General features: G+C 32.1%; 2 protein-coding genes across 19 annotated transcripts; one reads left to right on the top strand and one right to left on the bottom strand.

Annotated features, from left to right (window-relative positions):
* LOC111312230 (F-box protein SKP2B-like) lies at positions 1–4,714 on the top strand. Of its 3 annotated transcripts, none has more exons than XM_022912302.2 (5): positions 1–94; positions 749–1,097; positions 2,595–2,943; positions 3,018–3,159; positions 4,212–4,714. In XM_022912302.2, the coding sequence occupies exons 2-5, from the start codon at positions 841–843 to the stop codon at positions 4,568–4,570; spliced, it is 1,107 nt and encodes a 368-aa protein (XP_022768037.1). In that variant the 5' UTR covers positions 1–94; positions 749–840; the 3' UTR covers positions 4,571–4,714. The 3 variants fall into 3 exon arrangements, with proteins under 3 accessions (XP_022768037.1, XP_022768039.1, XP_022768038.1); XM_022912304.2 differs by having other exon boundaries at positions 1–230; XM_022912303.2 differs by lacking the exon at positions 1–94 and adding an exon at positions 233–518.
* Positions 4,715–7,038: 2,324 nt separating this feature from the next.
* LOC111312228 (uncharacterized) lies at positions 7,039–17,592 on the bottom strand. Of its 16 annotated transcripts, XM_089764192.1 has the most exons (12): positions 17,116–17,590; positions 16,872–17,013; positions 16,546–16,573; positions 16,242–16,373; positions 16,008–16,145; positions 15,613–15,802; positions 10,866–11,145; positions 10,397–10,662; positions 9,078–9,182; positions 8,059–8,155; positions 7,853–7,916; positions 7,326–7,761 (listed from the first exon to the last, which is right to left on the bottom strand). In XM_089764192.1, exons 2-5 carry the CDS (start codon positions 16,986–16,988, stop codon positions 16,072–16,074), a joined length of 351 nt encoding a protein of 116 aa, XP_089620318.1. In that variant the 5' UTR covers positions 16,989–17,013; positions 17,116–17,590; the 3' UTR covers positions 7,326–7,761; positions 7,853–7,916; positions 8,059–8,155; positions 9,078–9,182; positions 10,397–10,662; positions 10,866–11,145; positions 15,613–15,802; positions 16,008–16,071. The 16 variants fall into 16 exon arrangements, 10 of the variants coding, with proteins under 10 accessions (XP_089620346.1, XP_022768036.1, XP_089620322.1 ...); XM_089764220.1 differs by lacking the exon at positions 16,872–17,013 and having other exon boundaries at positions 7,039–7,761; positions 17,116–17,592; XM_089764190.1 differs by having other exon boundaries at positions 7,853–8,155.
* Between the last annotated feature and the right edge of the window lie 1,469 nt (positions 17,593–19,061).

Raw genomic sequence — 19,061 nt, 5'->3', positions numbered from 1 at the left:
GTCTTAGCTCCGTTTCTCTCCTTCAGAAACAAAAAAAACCAGATGAATTTGTAACAAAACAAGGCAGACAAACAAAGAAAACCCACAGAAAAAGGTGTAATCATAATCTTAATCTTCCATTATTTCATTCCTTTTTCTAATAAAATTTGCTATTGGGAGTTGTCGCCTGTTTAATTTTGTTTATTCCATTTCTTTTTGTTGGATAAATTCAGCTGCTGATTTTGAAGCGGGTGAAAATTTAATGTTTACATGAAAAATCTTATTCTTTAAGCTATAAAGTTGTTATTTTTAGCTAGAAATGTATAGTTTACAATGATACAATCAAATAAATGAGATTGTTTTAGTTTTCTTTTTCACTGATCATTTCTGCTTTTTTTTTTTTTTTTTGTGGCTGTCACTCTGATATCCAATTTGTTGAAATGGGTTTCTTTCTTATACCCAAAAAAGGTTTCCTTTTGTTTTTCTTTTGAACAACCTGTTTTGTTATATGACCAGAAGAGTTAAAACTTAAATGAATGGTAAATTTTCAGTTTGGAGTACTTTAAAATTACAAAAAATTTAGGAATTTGATTGTTTTTGTGATCCTATGTTCCTTTTCTGCAAGTTTCTTAAGGTTTTGACCCATGGATTCTATTGCTCTTTTTAGACAATTGTCCTTTTGCTAGGCTTTGTTCACTAAATTCAATCTTTTTTTATTTTTATTTTTTATTTTTTCTGTTCTAACTATTCTTTTTTATGTTGGGGATAGGAGTAAGGACCAAGGGAATTATCATCTATCCCAAAACATACACATATAAGGTTGTGTAAAGGCGGTGGTGGGAAAAAGATAGAGAGAGAGAAATGATAGCTGAAGCAAAGGTGAGAAGTGAAGACTTGAACTTGTGCTTTGAGAAGCTGATGATGGTTGCAACCGGAAATAGTGGTGAGGGAGTTAAGATGAAGGGCGTGGTGATCCCTGAGTGGAAAAATATTCCTATGGAGCTGCTGTTGAGAATTGTTTCTTTAGTTGATGATCGGACTGCTATTGTTGCTTCTGGTGTTTGTAGTGGGTGGAGGGATGCCATTGGCTTGGGCCTTACCCAACTCAGTCTCTCATGGTATATAGTCTTTTGCGCTATTTACTCTTATAAAAGTACCAGCACTTGTGCTTTTGTTTATTCTCGTCAACAATTCTTTCATGTTTATGTTTTGCTTGTTGTGCAGGTTAACTATTATTGTCTCTCAAATATTTATAAGCTTGTAACTACTGAATATTTTTACAATTTGCAAAGTATCTTCTTTCTGATATATCTGATGAATACAGACACAAGCAAACACATATTATGTTCTCTGAGCACCTTTTTATTGGCAAGATATAAGATAACAAATAAGGTTTTTCTTGTTTGTGTGAACTAGAGTTTGGAATATTACAGTAAGCAAGTCATTTGCTGTTCTGTGTTTGGTTATCTCTAGCTCCAAGGTAAAACCTTTTAGTAGTTTTGGACAACTTGCAGCCAATATATTAATTTGTCTGTCATCTGAGATAATAGATTTTTATTGTTGGTTCTTTTATAGCTTTAAGGGTTAGATCTTCCTAGTACTATTGGCTTTAGTCCCAACCTTATTCTTGATGCTGTATCCTTGATGACTGTGTTGGTGCCTCTGTGCTTAATATCAATTCTAGATACAGTTCATATGCATCAATCCCAACTTTAAGAAGGGTGAATTTTCTAAATTACTAGTCTCTCCAACTGATAGGTAGCAAGAGGTCTAAACCATTCTTCCTTCAAGTGCTCAAGATACTGAATTGATCTGCACTGCTAAAGTCGTCAAAAGAACCAACTGTTGCTTCAGTCTTTGTTTTTAAGTACCCTTAAGGTTTTTCAATCTTCCTCAAAAGTTTGCTGAGTTAATCTGGTAAATTGGAATTTTATTTAGCCTGTGATTCATGCCTTTTATTTTGCACCCATCACTTTGTGTTTGACTTATGATTAACACGCAAACTTGCATGATTTGGAACACTGTAAAAGTGGGACCTCCTGAGTGTTCTATCCTGGTCAATTCCAAACTTCAAAGCATGTAGCATATCTTTGGTTTTTTTTTTTGGCTATGCACTTAATTTTGTGGAACCTTCATTAAGGAAACAAGTTTGTTTGCTGGCCATTCCATGATTTCTTTGAATATTTAAGATAGTGTTTGGTTGACTTTGAGAGATGTATGTAGCTTTCTCCAGGCTTGCAATGCCAAGTATTTTTCTTTCTTAATAGGTAGGATAAAATAATGATACATGAGCCGAAACCGTGGCTTGATCAACTTTCTTATAATATCCATTAATGTATAATCATGGTTATGTCAAAACATTTAATCTTAATATTGATAGATAAAGGTTGTTTTAGACAGGGAGATCTTGAGATATCTGAAATCTAACTTATTGGAAAGAAAAGTCTTCATAACTGCTTAGTTGCATTTAGATTAGTTGTTGTGTTTGTGGTGGTTTTACTTTGTCGCCTTTCCTCTCCTGGATGCATCTTAATAAATTTTCTTCTTTTCTCATGGCCAGTTATTTTCTGATTTGAAATCTTTTAATAACTGACTTGAATGACATCTTGCTTCAGGTGCGAAAAGAACATGAACAACTTGGTTCTATCTCTTGCTCCTAAATTCACCAAATTGCAAACTCTGATACTGCGCCAAGGGAATACACAGCTTGAGGACAATGCCATTGAGACTATTGCAAATTTTTGTCATGATCTGCAGGATCTGGACCTCAGCAGAAGTTTTAAGCTTAGTGACTGCTCATTGTATGCATTGGCCCATGGTTATCCCAACCTTACAAAATTTAATATCAGTGGCTGCACGTCATTCAGTGATGAAGCTCTTGTATATGTGACAAATTTTTGTCAAAAACTAAAAATATTAAACCTCTGTGGATGTGTTAAAGCTGCAACTGACCGTGCATTGCAGGTATGAACAATATGCTGAGTAGTTATTGTTTACTTGCTGATTAAAAATAAATTGCTTGAATCAATTATATGCAGGCCATTGGACGAAACTGCAATATGTTGCAAACTTTAAATCTGGGATGGTGTGAAAATGTTGGTGATCTAGGAGTGATGAGTCTAGCATATGGATGCCCTGATCTCAGATGCCTGGACTTGTGTGGCTGTGTCCGCATAACAGGTATTCCTTGCATTGGGTGCTTATTTGGTATTTCATGATATGGTGTAACTTATTGCTTTAACCTTGAAATTCAGCATATTGAATTTTTGGTTCTAACTCTAAGCCTAATTTATCTTCCTTTGGAATGTATATGTCTTGACATCACATGTTTCTCTGGTGTATAGCTTTCTATGCCTTGAGAAGGGATAGCTGCAATGATAATCTAGTGAATGGGCAGCATTTAGTGCCAATGGTAGCCTATAAACCCAATTTTAAAATTATGCATTCTTATTTAAATATGGATACAGTCTATTTATTGACTTTAAGTTGGCTTTCATATATTTTTTCTTAAGATGGTTCATTTTGAAAAGTATGTGAAGGTTTTCACTTTTCAGGATAGTGAGCTGTATTATCTCTTATGGTATGTGAAACAGGTCGTAAAAGGCCAATAGCTGTGATGGTTTGTTGGTAGAGTGCTAAACTCTTAGCTTCAGTGATTAGAGTTTAATCCCGATGGTCTCAATTACCAAAAAAAAAAAAAAAAAAAGGAGGTTGAAAAAATAGCTTTCATTTCTATGTTCCTAAAAAAAATAAAACTTGATATTGGTGATAAGGAAACAATTATTTTTTCTAAAATATTTTTGAATTAGAAAGGGTTAATATCATGAATAACTCTTAAATTCTAATGAAACATTCAATGTAGAATCTGAACTTTAAAAATCTCTAATATGATATTTGAATTTTGAATTTGTTAACTAATGTGATACTTGAAGGTTTGTTTGTCTGGCACATATCATCATTTGAAGCTAGCCACTTTAGGGTGAGTATCACATTAGTTGACAGATTTATAGTTCAGGTGCTATATTAAAGATTTTTAAAATTTAGGTACCACATTGAACATTTTACTATGTTTTAGGAGCTATTCATGACATCAACGCAATTAGAAACAAATCCTTGACTAAGTTTCACAAACATTAAAGGAAAGGACCTTACTTTTAAAAGAGTATTATGACCTCATAATGCTATGAGATTGAAACATGGAAGACTGATGACCTTTTGAAATTTTATTGCAGATAATAGTGTGATTGCTTTAGCAAATGAGTGTCTCCATTTGAAATCACTCGATCTGTACTATTGTCGGAATATTACAGACAGGGCACTGTACTCGCTGGCTCACAGCCGAGTGAAGAACAAACCTTCAATGTGGCAGTCCATGAAGGGTAGATATGATGAGGAAGGTCTTAGAAGCCTCAATATAAGCCAGTGTACTGCACTGACTCCTTCGGCTGTTCAGGCATTGTGCGATACATTCCCTGCCCTTCACACATGCTCCGGAAGACATTCCCTTGTCATGAGTGGATGCTTGAATTTAACGTCTGTACATTGTGCTTGTGCTGTCCGCATGAACACTATTCCCCATACAGCTCATTGAAGGGGATGTCAATGTTTATATTTTAAGTATATGTACTAATCCGAGACAATGGATTTCCTCTGCCCAACGAAAAGAATGGTAAGACATTTCCCTGTAAATAAGGTTGTGTTGAGAAGTATATATTTATCGTCTTGTTGGATGGCATGGACTGAATTACATTTTGGACTTGTTATATCTGTTCTTTTGACTTGTGAATTATGCGGCATTAGGCTTTTGGAAGCCAAACTTTCCTGTTTTAAGTTTCTGTTCTGATTATTTGCGGTTTAATGCTGAAATTTGATCTTTTTGATTTATTTGATGGATAAATATGTTTGGCTGATAGAAATTGAAGGGAAAAAGATGAAATTAAAATGACATGAAACAGAAAAAGTTAAAAAGTACAAATGATTTACAACCAATAAAAACATGAATCTATTCGGGTTGTTAAAAATTTGGTTTTAATTGAAGTTATAGACCTACTTAATTTGATTTGATTAGTGGGTCAATTATTAAATTAATTTTAATTGATTTTAGAAAATAATTTTTAAAAAAATTTGGTTTTGGATTAATTCGGCTCAAAATCCAAATTAATTAAAATTTTAATTGAAATATAATAAAATTTATATATAAAATTAAAAGATATGAAATTGTTCAATTTTTTCAAATTATTAAGACTTTGAATTTAATATTTTGATATTTGAAATTTTTATTGGATTATTTTATTTATTTTGCTTTAAATATAAAAAATTTAAAATTTAAAATATAATTTAACTTAATTTATTTTGTTATCCAAGTAATTAAAATTAATTGAATAATTTTCAAAGTTCAAAAATTTAATTTGATTAATAAAAATAAAATAAAATAATTCAATTTTGAATAATTCAATTTAAAATTTATCGAATGATCGAATAAATACCTCTAAAATTTAATATGGTATTTTCAATTATTCATTAATGAATTAATATTGTTGAATGAAACTATATACAAACTCACGCATTGAAACGATCCTTAAAATGTTATACTTCCATAGGTGAAATGTATTACATTAATGTAGGATAGACATCTAATTCCTGTGGACTTTTTTTGCCAAAATTCCGATGGACTTTACTTCCAAGTCTCAAGTTTTACATTGCAGCAGAAACGCAAATTTCATTTGCTATTAACTTAAGCATTCTAGGGTGGTTTCGTGTCCATAAAAGCCTTAATCATAGTCAGATTCGTAAAGGTTAAATTCCACGTTTGGTCGCCAAAAATTTTGATTGTTAAATTAGGAAAACTTATGAAATAGTAACAAACTTTTTTAAAATTTATTTTTTTGTCATTCAATTATTAAAGAATATACAACTGCTAATTAATATGTCAAGCTATTTATCATTTATCGCATGACATTATCATGTCTAATTTTATATTATCATATTACTTGACATTTCTCACGAAACATTCAATTTTTTAAATAATATAGGTGTTGGATATTTTCAAAGAGGCATAAATAATTTTCATTTTTTGTAAGATTGGAAGGTTTATTTGAATATTATTTTAAAATATTTTAATGTAAATAACAAAAGTAATAAAATAATAGAATAATGTAATAAACAACTTTTAAATTATAATAAAATATTTAATATAATATTGAATTTTAAAAATTTTTAATGTAATATATAAATTATGAATTTATTAATTAATATAATACTCACTCTTAACATGAATAACTCTAAATAATGACTTATGATGGACAATCTTCAATTATCATATTAATTAAAAAATTTATAATTCAAATATCACATTAAAAAATTTTTAAATTCAGATGTCACAAAACTTTTTATTATAGTTTAAGACAATAGCATAGCCAAAAGTCATATTAATTCAAAAAGTTATTATTCATCTCTTTCATAACATTTTTTTTTTCAATTTTTTGGTTGAATCTCATAAAATTTTATATATTTATTATTTTTATATTTATTTTTTAATCATCTAATACTTTTTTTATTTCATATTATTTTCAAGATTATTCTTAATTTTCTTATATAAAAATATGGAATATTATTTTTATAAAAATTTAATATAAAATATATAAAAATTAAAAACTTTTTTCTCAAATCTTCATGAAAGTAAAAAAGGAACTTACAAAAAAGAACTGAAGAAATATCTTTTAAAATAGGCAAATATTGAATATAACATTTTCCATATATAACCTTTAAATAATAACAATTAATGCGTAAAGCCCGGCTTCTTACGAGTTGTTACAATAAATTTTCGTATTCTATTGAATTGAAAACTTAATGATAGTCAATGGAAGCTCAAAAAATCCAGTGAAGAGAAATCAGTTATGCACAAAAAAGAGAGTGCCTGAGTATACTGTAGGAAGGAACGTAATGACGTAAAGGAAAGGTTTCACTCTAGAGCATCCAGAATTTATCAAATTGGCTATTGCCATCCACTGTACTTCTATGTAAAAATTGCAGCTACAGGAAGGTTTAACGACTTAAAAGGAAGCTCTAATGTTATCCATTGTATTTCTAGAATAGTATATTTCTAAGTCGGCGGGTAAAAAAAAGTTGCAAGAAAGCCTCACCAGTAGCTATTGAACAGATACATAAAACATCAAGCAAAAAAGAAGCAAATGAACTTACAAATCCATCATCAGAAATGTCATTTAACTGGTAGTCAGTTCAGTTGACATGTGGAACCTGTTAAAACAGAAACATTCATCAACACCAATGCAATTATATGACAGATTAAAAGTTAAACCGAGAGTGATAAAGAATGACCATGCACGTGTTCCACATCACCAGTTTCTGACTATCTCTGAAAATCCATGGCACTTTAACCATTGTGCTATATGGTCCATTAAACTCCTCAAGTCCTTCCACATGGAAAGGGTTATCTAACCGTACATCAAAAGATGAATTATTTCTAAACCCTAGACTCCAAATGTCATGCTGATCCAGTGGGAAAAAGCAATGGCTGGTGACATGGATGAATTGGGAGTAGAAAAGCCATTTTGGATCAAAGGTGGATCTGCAAGCTTGCAATATATGGTAGACATGCACTTGATCTTATCCTCAAAAAGCTCGTTTGGTGTCTCTTGAGCATGATCAGAAATGCGAGTGCCAAGAAGCTCAGCCAGACTGATTATATTTGATGCATTCTGAGCATACTGTATAGAACCAAGAAAAAGCTATATTCCACAAAAGATCCTCATATTGCCATACCTATCATAGGAAGAAATCATTCTCCCACAAATTTAATTTGTTCGATTGTGGATGCAATCAAAATCAGATGATGATGATTGAACTACATTACCTTCAAGCACGGAGACCTTTGTGATAATTTATCCCAAAAACCAACTGAAGGTAAACTACCTAACCTATTGCTCCATCAGTTCTCCAGAAAAAAAATGAATGACAAAATGCTTTACTATGATGTAAAATGACTAGTAATTAACCAGAAATGTAAAATACAAAGAAATATAAGTTTTATGAGAAGATTATATGCTGAAGTTAATTTACCTCCATCATGGACAAAGGTTGTGAATGGCAGGCGCATATAGCTTTAGCTAAAGTCTCATCGGAAGAAGTCCTACTTCCCTTTGGTAACCCAATTGAACTATTGACAAATCATCATAAACAAATTCAATATAAAGACTTTCTGTGCTGCTATCACCAATGCTAATTTCCCTCATAAATTAGCAAGCATAAGGCCAAACCACATGGGTGACTCCAGTCAAGTTCACAATCAGCCATAGACTTATCCAAGAAATGTGAAAACCTTAAAAAGAACTGCCAACATCTGAAGCATTTTTAATCCTTTTTCTTCTTTTTGAAATATAAAGAAAGCTTCAATAGAGCAAAAAGAAGTTTGTATACATTTAATAGTATAATTTAAAAATGCCAACATTGTCCTGTGATATGATAATTTACCTAGTATAGGACCCAAGAAAGACAGTATTATCTGTTATATGTAAGCATCAAGGAATGTGTTTTGTAAACAAATTAAAATCACTTAAGATGCCTATGTCAAGGTTATGAGATGTATTTATTTTTTCATTCTATGAAAGAGGGAAGGGTTAAAATGGCACAGGTGCATCCCAACAATGCAAAACTGGATACAAAAACTTTTTCAACTTGATTATATATCTAAATAAAGATTAATGTGGTAGATAAATTGTTCCAATAAACATCCATTTCAATACCACACTTGACAATCAGGGTCATACTCTTCATTTATTGATGCTTTTAAACAATGGCTCAACAGGATTATGAAATGTGAAGTTCAAAACCCCATCTCACATGGGCATCAAAAGAAGATAAAAACAAAAGAATAACCCCTTTTCAATGAAAGGCAGAATCTACTACATATACAATAATAAAAAAATTTTAAAAAAAAGAAAGAAAAAAGTTTCTTTTGGGTTCATCTAATGGCAACAAATATCTAGCCACCAACACAGTACCAACAAACATCAGAGTAATAGATGATCTGTTATTAAAGCTGAAATAATACTAATTGGATTTAGCGAGTACGCATATACCTGAGGGTCGAAAACTTGGTTGACAATGCAGGGAGAGGTGAGGTTGAAGACGCCAGCACAACTGTTGATAACGGTGGTGATTGAATGATAATCGAGGAGATTGATCTAGAAGAGGTGGAGAAAAGTGCCAACTATTACAAAAGTTGGAGAAATGTAAAAAACCAACATGAACAAATCCTTAGATCAAAACAGCACCAAACTTTTAACAATTCATGCAAAAAAAACAAAATACTCATCAAATTAAACTAAAACTCTTTCCTATAACACGTAAAAAAAAAAAAAAAAAAAAAAATCCCACCCAAAAAATTTTCTACCAAATATACAAACACAATAAAAATAACAAAAACAACAAATTTCTGAGAAAGATCACCAAAAACCCAAAAATTTTATCACCCATCAAAAGAGAAGCACATTTATTGAAAAAATCTAAAATTTCTGAACAATGAAAGAACATTGAACCCCCACAGAGCATAAAATAATTTAACAAAACAAAACTCATGTCTTCAAACCCACAAACAAAGAAACACAATGAAAAACAAAAAGGAAGGCAGACAGGGCAAAAAATGAGAAACAGCGACTATGCAAATGGAACAAAGGAAGCTTCTTTAGAATCAAACCCAAAAAAAGGGTAAGAAACGAAAAAACCGTGAAAAACCAAAACAAACAACTGGACACATAACAACCCAAAACTCTTTGGGATACTTTTTATATATAACTAGAAGGCTTCACTTCGGGTCTATTATTAACATTTAATTAAATTAATTTGTAAATATGTAAGAACATTTAAAATTTTGCAAACATCAACGCTAAATAATGCAAACATCAATGCTAAATAAAAGAACTTGTTAAGCATCTACATTTTGCACAAAAAGTACAGGAATACATTTTTCTAAACTGACATATTAGAATCTATTTTTCCAATTCTATTATATGGTTAATTAAAGGCAGTTAATAGATCATTCCAAATATATATCATCAAAATGGGGAAAAAAGAATATTTATTATGGGAATGTTTTCTCATTCATTCCTCCTGTAAGTTTCTCAAAATAACTAAAATAAGAAAGCATACCTTGCACTGTATCCAATTGTTCTCAAGCTACATGCCTTTCTTTTTAAGGTTAGATAATCTGAATTAATAGTCATGATCCTCAACATGATGGTAGCTTTCAAATATTATATTGCTGACTACTTTGAATTTTTGTCCGTTACAGGAGAAAATCAGCAAATTTCAACATCTAATTATTTGACGCATTCTACATGCAATTAGTGTCACATAAAACACTGTGATTTAATAAATTTTAAGTAAAAAAGGGTGTTACCTCCAATCGGAATAGTAGTGTGTTCTGTTCCCTCCTCTATAGCAAGCTGATCTATAGTTTCAGTGCTATTTCCTTCCAAAACAGTACCATTTTCTGATGCAGGATCAAACCCTCTTTCCTTCCAAAACATTATCATTTCTGATGCAAGATCAATAATCTTTCCTTCTGAAACAGTATCGTTTTCAGATGTAACATCAAAACTCTTTCCTTCCAAAACAATATCATCTCCTTTGCATTTTTATTTGTTCCTCAGCACAGAAGATAAACTGCATTTAATGTTTAATCCTTTTTTAATAGCTTAATACATGTAGCAGAGGCATTTCAAATGACATAAGTCAACATACTGTTGAATGAAATTTAGAAATATAAAAGCAGAATGTAAACGTAAAAGGATTCACAAATATACCAAGTTGAAAATGATTCTAAATATTCTCACAAAACATATATTAAGTTTCAATTATTAGTATACCTCCACAATCACTCATGGTATGTCTGGTAAACAGTTGATGGCCTTTGGGTCGTTGCATCAAACCATTTTAAGGTCAACAAATGAGAGAAGAGGGACCCCAGAGGTAAGCAACAGCCAACTCCACTTCCACCCCTCTTGTTTTCTTGACATAACAGGAAGTGACGCGACTCCAAGCCCCACCATGGCTTGTACACAAGCCACCACTGATGAAGTTAATGTTCCATAAGGAAAAACAATGACCCAATATCGAGAATCTGACCAGCCCCTCATGGGACACGCCCTGCAATGAAGTGCCATGACTACCAATAGAAATAGGCTGGCCTGTTCACAGCAAACCTGTACCCCTTTGTTTTTATCCAAATATTATTTTTGATCAATTATAATCACAAGGATTCTAAATAGGCTGGCCTGTTCACAGCAACAAATAAAGTCACCTGATACTTTAACAATATGACGACTATTTTATTGACTATTAACTGTGGGAAAACACTTATTTACAGCTGGTTGTAATCTTGTAATCTGTATATTTATATTTATATCTCTAGAATTAAGTATTTGTATCCCTAGAATTAAGGAAGATTTAATTTCCTAGTTTAACCCCTAGTTAGTTGTATATAAACCTAAGATTCTTGTATAATTGTAGATAAGCAGTTTTTTCAATATACATTCAGTTTCCACATGGTATCAGAGCTTTAGGCTCTTCTTGGGAAGAAAAATTTTCAGCCTTCATTGCTGACTTTTTTAGGTCTTCATTGCCGAATCCTGTTTAGGCCTTCATTGCCGAACCTTTTCAAAGAAAGATATCACTATCACCCAATTTGAGGAAATGTTAACTGGGAAAATCACTGGAGTACTACAGATGTTTCAGAAGCAAGGAGAGTTCAACAGGGAAGAGATTGAAAAGCTGAGAAACTTATTGAAAATCCTTGAAAAGCCTACTATGGTATGTTCTTTAGGTAATGTTTCTAGTTCAGGCAAAGCTTCCGGTTCTCATGGATTACATGTCTCGGCTAAGCCTATTACGAGTTCTTGGGTCATTGACTCAGGAGCCACAGACCACATGACACATTCCCCACAAAAGTTTAGTACATATAACCTGTGTCCTAGTAATAAGAAATTTGTTGTTGCTGATGGTTCACTTACCACAGTGGCAGGATTAGGAGATGTTCAAGTTAATCCCTCGTTTGTTCTAAAAAATGTTCTTCATGTTCCTGGATTGTCTACTAATCTGATATCTATACAAAAACTTACCAGAGATATGAATTGCAAAGTAACTTTTTATCCCTCTTATTGTGAATTTCAGGACCAGAGTTCGGGGAAGATGATTGGACTTGCTAAGGAGAAGGATGGACTATACTATCTTGAGACATCAAATAACACAAGTAGTATCAAAAATAGTTTACCTTTGTCATTTCTTTCTGAAAAATCTTCCAATAAAGACAAAATCTGGCTTTATCATTTTCGTCTTGGACATCCTTCTTTTGGAACCTTGAGAAACATGTTTTCTTCTTTGTTCAAAGAATTAAATGTTGAAGATTTTCATTGTGATATTTGCGAATTTGCAAAACATAGACGTGTTTCTTTTTCAATCAGTAACAAAAGAAGTTCTACTCCCTTTTACTTGATTCATAGTGAAATTTGGGGTCCCTCTACAATTCCTAATATTTCTGGTGCGAGATGGTTTGTTTCATTCATAGATTATTGTACTAGGGTCTCTTGGGTTTTTTTACTTAAATCCAAATCAGATGTGAATAGTGTGTTTTTAAGCTTCCAAAACATGATCCAAAATCAATTTGGAGTGAGAATCAAGAGACTTAAGTCTGATAATGCAAGAGACTACTTCAACCAGAGTCTATCCACCTATTTCCAAAAAGAGGGGATTATCCATGAGTCATCTTGTGTTAATACTCCACAGCAGAATAGAGTGGCAGAGAGAAAAAACAGCCATTTATTAGCCACAATCCGAGCCTTTCTTTTTCAAGCAAATGTACCTAAATCTTATTGGGGGGAAGCTGTTCTCACTGCCACACACATTATAAATATGTTACCTTCAAGAGTTTTGAGATTTAAAACTCCTATGGAACTACTCTCACAATTTTATCCCAACCTCAATACCACAAACAATCTCACACCTAGGATATTTGGTTGTACATCATTTGTTCATGTTCACAGTCATAACAGGGGAAAGTTGGATCCAAGAGCGATTAAGTGTATTTTTGTGGGTTATTCTTCAACTCAAAAAGGATATAAGTGCTATCATCCTCCTACCAAAAAATTTTATGTGTCTGCAGATGTCACTTTTGAAGAAAATAAACCATTTTTTACTCAACCTTATCTTCAGGGGGAGACTTCATTCATGGAAGATAAGGATAAAGACTTCTTTTTTCTTGATTTGCCCCCTTCTTCAACATTTACACCCATTAATTCTTATGAGTCGAAACCTGTTACTGCTGAACCCAAGTCAAACATTGAATTTGAGTCTGAACCCATTCCAAATACGGAAGATGTGACAAAGGATAATATTGTTCTTGATTCTATGAAGGAATTACAGGTGTACTCAAGAAGGAAAGTTCCAGATCCTAAACCGGTGCCAGTCCAAGAACTTGATCCTAACTCTGGAAATGAGGTAACTACAGTTTTTGACTTCGTTTCTCAAAATGAGCATGAATCTCTTAATACTATAACTAGTGATTATGATTTGCCTATTGCTATTAGGAAAGGAACCAGAGAATGTACCAAGCATCCACTATACCCAATATCTAATTTTGTGTCATTTGAAAAATTCTCACCATCCCACAAAAATTTTCTTGTGAGCCTAAACACTATTTTTGTTCCAACTACATTATCCGAGGCATTATCCAGTGAGAAATGGAGGCAAGCCATGAAAATAGAAATGGAGGCCTTAGAGAAAAATCAGACATGGGAACTGGTAGAGTTGCCTAAAGGAAAAAATCCAGTGGGATGTAAATGGGTTTTCACTGTAAAATACAAGGCAGATGGTACTGCTGAAAGGTATAAAGCCAGGTTAGTAGCTAAGGGCTACACTTAAACCTACGGAGTGGATTACCAGGAAACCTTTGCTCCAGTTGCCAAGATGAATACAGTTAGGATTTTGTTATCATTGGCTGCAAATTACAATTGGCAGCTTCAACAATTTGATGTAAAGAATGCTTTTTTACATGGTGATTTGGAAGAAGAAATATATATGAAGGTTCCACCGGGATTTGGAGGTTATCTAGAAGCAAACAAAGTATGCAGGCTAAAAAAAGCTTTATATGGCCTAAAACAGTCTCCTAGAGCTTGGTTCGGGAGATTTGCCAAAGTGATGCTAGCAATGGGATATAAACAGAGTCAAGGAGATCACACATTGTTTATCAAGCACTCTAATTCAGGGAGAGTCACAGTTCTATTAGTGTATGTTGATGATATAATTGTAACTGGAGATGATGAAAAAGAGAGAGAATCTCTAAAACAGTGTTTGGCTAGAGAATTTGAGATAAAAGAGCTTAGGAGATTGAAGTACTTCCTAGGAATTGAAGTAGCTCACTCAAGGCATGGTATTTTTATCTCACAACAAAAATATGTGATGGATCTTCTGAAGGAAACTGGGAAGCTTGCATGTAAACCTACAAATACCCCTATAGATCCTAATCATAAAATTGGAGAAGCTAATGAAGATGCTGCTGTATATAGAGAGATGTACCAAATATTAGTTGGAAGACTCATTTATCTCTCACATACTAGACCTGATATAGCATATGCCGTGAGTGTGGTAAGTTAATTTATGCATAGTCCTAAAGAAGTGCACCTACAGGCTGTCTACTGTATATTGCACTATTTGAAGGCCAATCTTGGGAGAGGCATCTTATTCAAAAGAGATTTGGGGTTAGTTCTAGAAGCATATACAGATGCTGATTATACAGGTTCAGTAACTGATAGAAGATCTACCTCAGGCTACTGCACTTTCTTAGGTGGTAATCTTATGACTTGGAGGAGTAAAAAACAGAATGTGGTGGCAAGATCAAGTGCTGAAGCAGAGTTCAGAGCAATGGCTCAAGGAATTTGTGAACTACTATGGTTAAAGATTATCCTAGAAGACTTGAAGATCAAGTGGGATGGACCAATGAGACTCTACTGTGATAACAAGTCTGCAATAAGCATTGCACACAATCCTATGCAACATGACAGAACAAAACACATTGAAGTAGACCGGCATTTCATAAAGGAGAAACTAGACAGTGGGTTGATTTGTACACCTTATGTATCAACTAAGGGTCAACTTGCAGATGTGTTGACTAAAGGTCTCAGCAGTGCAACATTTCAAGAAATTATTTCCAAGCTGGGAATGGAAAACACCTATTCACCAGCTTGAGGGGGAGTGTGGGAAAACACTTATTCACAGCTGGTTGTAATCTTGTAATCTGTATATTTATATTTGTATCTCTAGAATTAAGTATTTGTATCCCTAGAATTAAGGAAGATTTAGTTTCCTAGTTTAACCCCTAGTTAGTTGTATATAAACCTAAGATTCTTGTATAATTGTAGATAAGCAGTTTTTTCAATATACATTCAGTTTCCACATTAACAAATAAATGAAAAAACCTGTACCCCTTACTTTTTATCCAAATATTGCAACCAAATATAATCACAGACACAAAAACCATTATTAAATATGTATATCTTCATGAGAAAAAGATTTTTGTTTTTTCATATGGTCAATTTAACTGTTTAAGAATTAGAGAGAGACCTTTGTTATGGCTAAAATTACAGACCCATGAAGTTTTGCAAAGATAGCTTCATAACCATCGTTTCTCAGTTTCATCACTACCAACTTCTTCAAATTGCTTGTATGATGCCCAGCAGTTCCCATATCTTTCAAATACATTAATATCTTCTCATGTATTAGCCTCCTCATCCATGTGTTTCCCTAGAACTTCCTAGAAAAAAAATTAAGGAATCAAGAGAATTCACCAGAATTAGAAATCGAATAAAAACAATAGTTTGATATATGCCATGGACTTGGAAACTATAGAAGGAATTAACCTAAAAAAAAGGTTGATAATTGAGAGAAAGAGGTTTTGAAGTTTTCACTTTTAGTACCGAAATGGAAGTGAGCATTTCTAATTCAATGAAATCTCTCACCATTTGAACCAGCTCTTCCTCTCCTAGGCTTCCCATTTTGGTCTCTCACCAAATCTCGAAATCGTCAACTCAACTTCCTAAAACAACAGCCTTTGGAACACTGTTTCTTATATAATGGGAAAGCTTCACTTAACAGTTCTGATGTCAAAAAAATTAGCAAAAAAAAATGTTCAAGTAAATTTTGTCATTTGTCATCATTAATGCATATTTTCCCAGATGCTAGCATTGGTTTACCATGACATTTCTCCATTTCCATGATTGTTCCATAATCCAATAGTATCACATGAACTGCTGTCAGTAATATAGCTTCGATGTATCTTGATTCCATGGCTAGCCGGAGTACTGTCAGGATCCATGAAATCCAAGCTGGAATTATAGGTAAAAGAGTGCTCAAAACAAACCCAAAAATTAAATTCTTTTCTGTTCATAACATTTAAAGTACTTAATAACAATAACAATACTAAACAAAATTCAACAAAATTTTCTCAAAAAGAAAGAAAACAAATCAAATGTTAAAAAAAAAAAACAAAGTATTTACCTGGTTCACTGAGAAGACGTTGAGTTTCCTATTTGGATCAAAGATAAAGAAATCAAAATCACAACATGAAAATCAACAAAATTTACTCAAAGAAAAAAAAATTAAAGCTCTCTTCAATCTAAGAAGACAATCTTAAAATAATTAGCTAAGGCTTTTGATCATCAGAACTCTAAACAATTCAACTATCAAACCAAACTCTGGAAACCCAAAAAAGAAAACAGAAAATGAAAAAAAAAAAAGTAAAAGTTAAAGATTTTCTTGATGTTTCTCGGGAAACAAGCAATTGGAGAAATCGGAAAAGATCGACAGGAAATCGAAAGAAGAACCTTGATGATTCTTCGGGAAAGATTACTATTGGCCATTCCCTTTGCTGTTTGGGAAAACCAAAATTTCATCATTGCCTTCGCGTTCGAGTAACAGAGATGCTTTTTCTTGTTACCCATTGCGGTTTCCAGCGAGTTTCAAAAACTTGTAAACAAACAACCAATTAAACTAAAATGAATCTTTTGCACTGTTCAAAGTCTCTACAATTTCAACAAAAATTCTAAGTTTTTCAATTTTGCTACTTACAGATGTGCATATTCCTGTGTATGAGAGGCAGCAACACGACATGCATGAACACGATGCTGTTAGCAACATGCATCCACAACTTCCGCCGCAACCATGGCCTAGTCTTTGGCATCTTAAAAGGCTACATCAGGCCCAGCACCGCCATCTTCAGCAACCTCTGCTCCGCTCTCTTCTCCGATGACCTTGCCAGATTCCTCATCATGCTCGCCTCATTCCCTTTACTGTTCGCCACACCACCATCTTTTTCCACCGTGAAATCCCCCAATCCAACTACCCGCTATTTGGGATAATCTCCCTCTAGAAACTTCTGGGAAGAATCATGGAAATGTTTATGAAATGGTGAAAATTACACCAAACATCCATCGTGCCTATATCTATCCTCAATTGGTTTTTAACGACATTCCTAACATGGATAACAAATTAGAGTTGCAGGAGTTGGGGAGTCCTTTTATATATGGATACAGATACATAATATTATATATGTCATTATAAAAATCAAGTGTAAATAGTAATGGATTATGATGTTTTTAAATTTCATAAATGAAACAACATATGTCTATTAAGATATATTTAAAAAATAATAAATTTATTAATAATTAAATGAACATGAAAAAAAATTATAATAATAATTTAATTTTAAAATTTCACTATCGATAAAGAGAATAATAATTAAAAAAAATCAATGTAATGATTTCCTTTTACAATTTTGGTGAAGAAAATGAAAACATATCATTAACATGGTAAATGCATTCTTTTAATGTAATAAATCAAACAATTATACACCAAGCCATCTCTTATTGGTTTTAACAAATTCTTCACTAATTTCATCACAGAAAAAGTTCTTTACATACTTGCAGTAATAATTGGCAAATAAAAACTAATTTTAGTATTAAAATAGGTAGTGGATAAATAATAATTTTTTCCTAATTGTCTTCACCACTCTTTTTTGTGATCTCTATTTTCACTAATGTTGATCCCAAATTATATTATTATATTCTATATTAATTCTCATTTTTTTTCAATAGGATCAATTAATCTTTAAATTTTCTTTTTATTATGGTTAATTTATCATTCTTCTTATATTAATATATATACTATAAAAGAGTTTAAAAATCGAGTGGAGTCAAGTGAACTTAAGACTTTCAACATGACTAAATTCTAATTCAATTGTTATTTATAACATTAATTTAAAATAATTTATTATATTACATTTTATAAATGATAATGATCATATTATGGCTAAATGCTTAAATTAGAATCAAACGTTTGGGTGATTGCTCAATTCAGGATCAAATGTTTTAATTCGTACAAATATAGATAAAATGTTATCGATTTGTAATAATATAAGATTTATTTCAATAGTAAAAGGATTATCTATTTTACGCGCCATTATAACATGTAAAAAGAATAGAAAATGATTGATTAGGCAAAATCATGCTGATTTGAATTTTTTTTGACAAAAAATATCTTGACTAATCATGTCATAAAAATTTATGAGAAGATTATTGAAAACGTTTTTGGCTAGAAACGCCTTTAATAAGCTAAAAATGCCTTCAATAACCCAATTAAAATTTTTTTTTAGACTATTAAAAGTATTTTTAAAGAAAAATGTATTAAGCAATCATCTCATAAAAATTTATGAGGAGATTATTGAAGGTGTTTCTGACAAAAAATGCTTTGAATAATCCCAAAAGAAATCATATCATAAAAATTTATGAGGAGATTACTAAAAACGTTTTTGAGCAGAAACGTCTTCTATAGCCCCATTAATTTTTTTTTAAAGGATTATTCAAGGCGTTTTTGTCAACGCCTTGAGTAATCACGTCATAAAAAATTACGAGAAAATTATTGAAAGCATTTTTGACTAAAAACACTTTTAATAACCTAATTAAAGTTTTTTTAGATTATTTAAGGTGTTTTTAACGAAAAACACTTTGAGTAATTAT

This window comes from Durio zibethinus, chromosome 1, assembly GCF_047325235.1.
Source record: "Durio zibethinus cultivar Kanyao isolate XHJ-2024 chromosome 1, ASM4732523v1, whole genome shotgun sequence".
In the NCBI taxonomy this organism is placed as follows: domain Eukaryota; kingdom Viridiplantae; phylum Streptophyta; class Magnoliopsida; order Malvales; family Malvaceae; genus Durio; species Durio zibethinus.
This window is presented reverse-complemented; position numbering and strand designations above follow the sequence as displayed.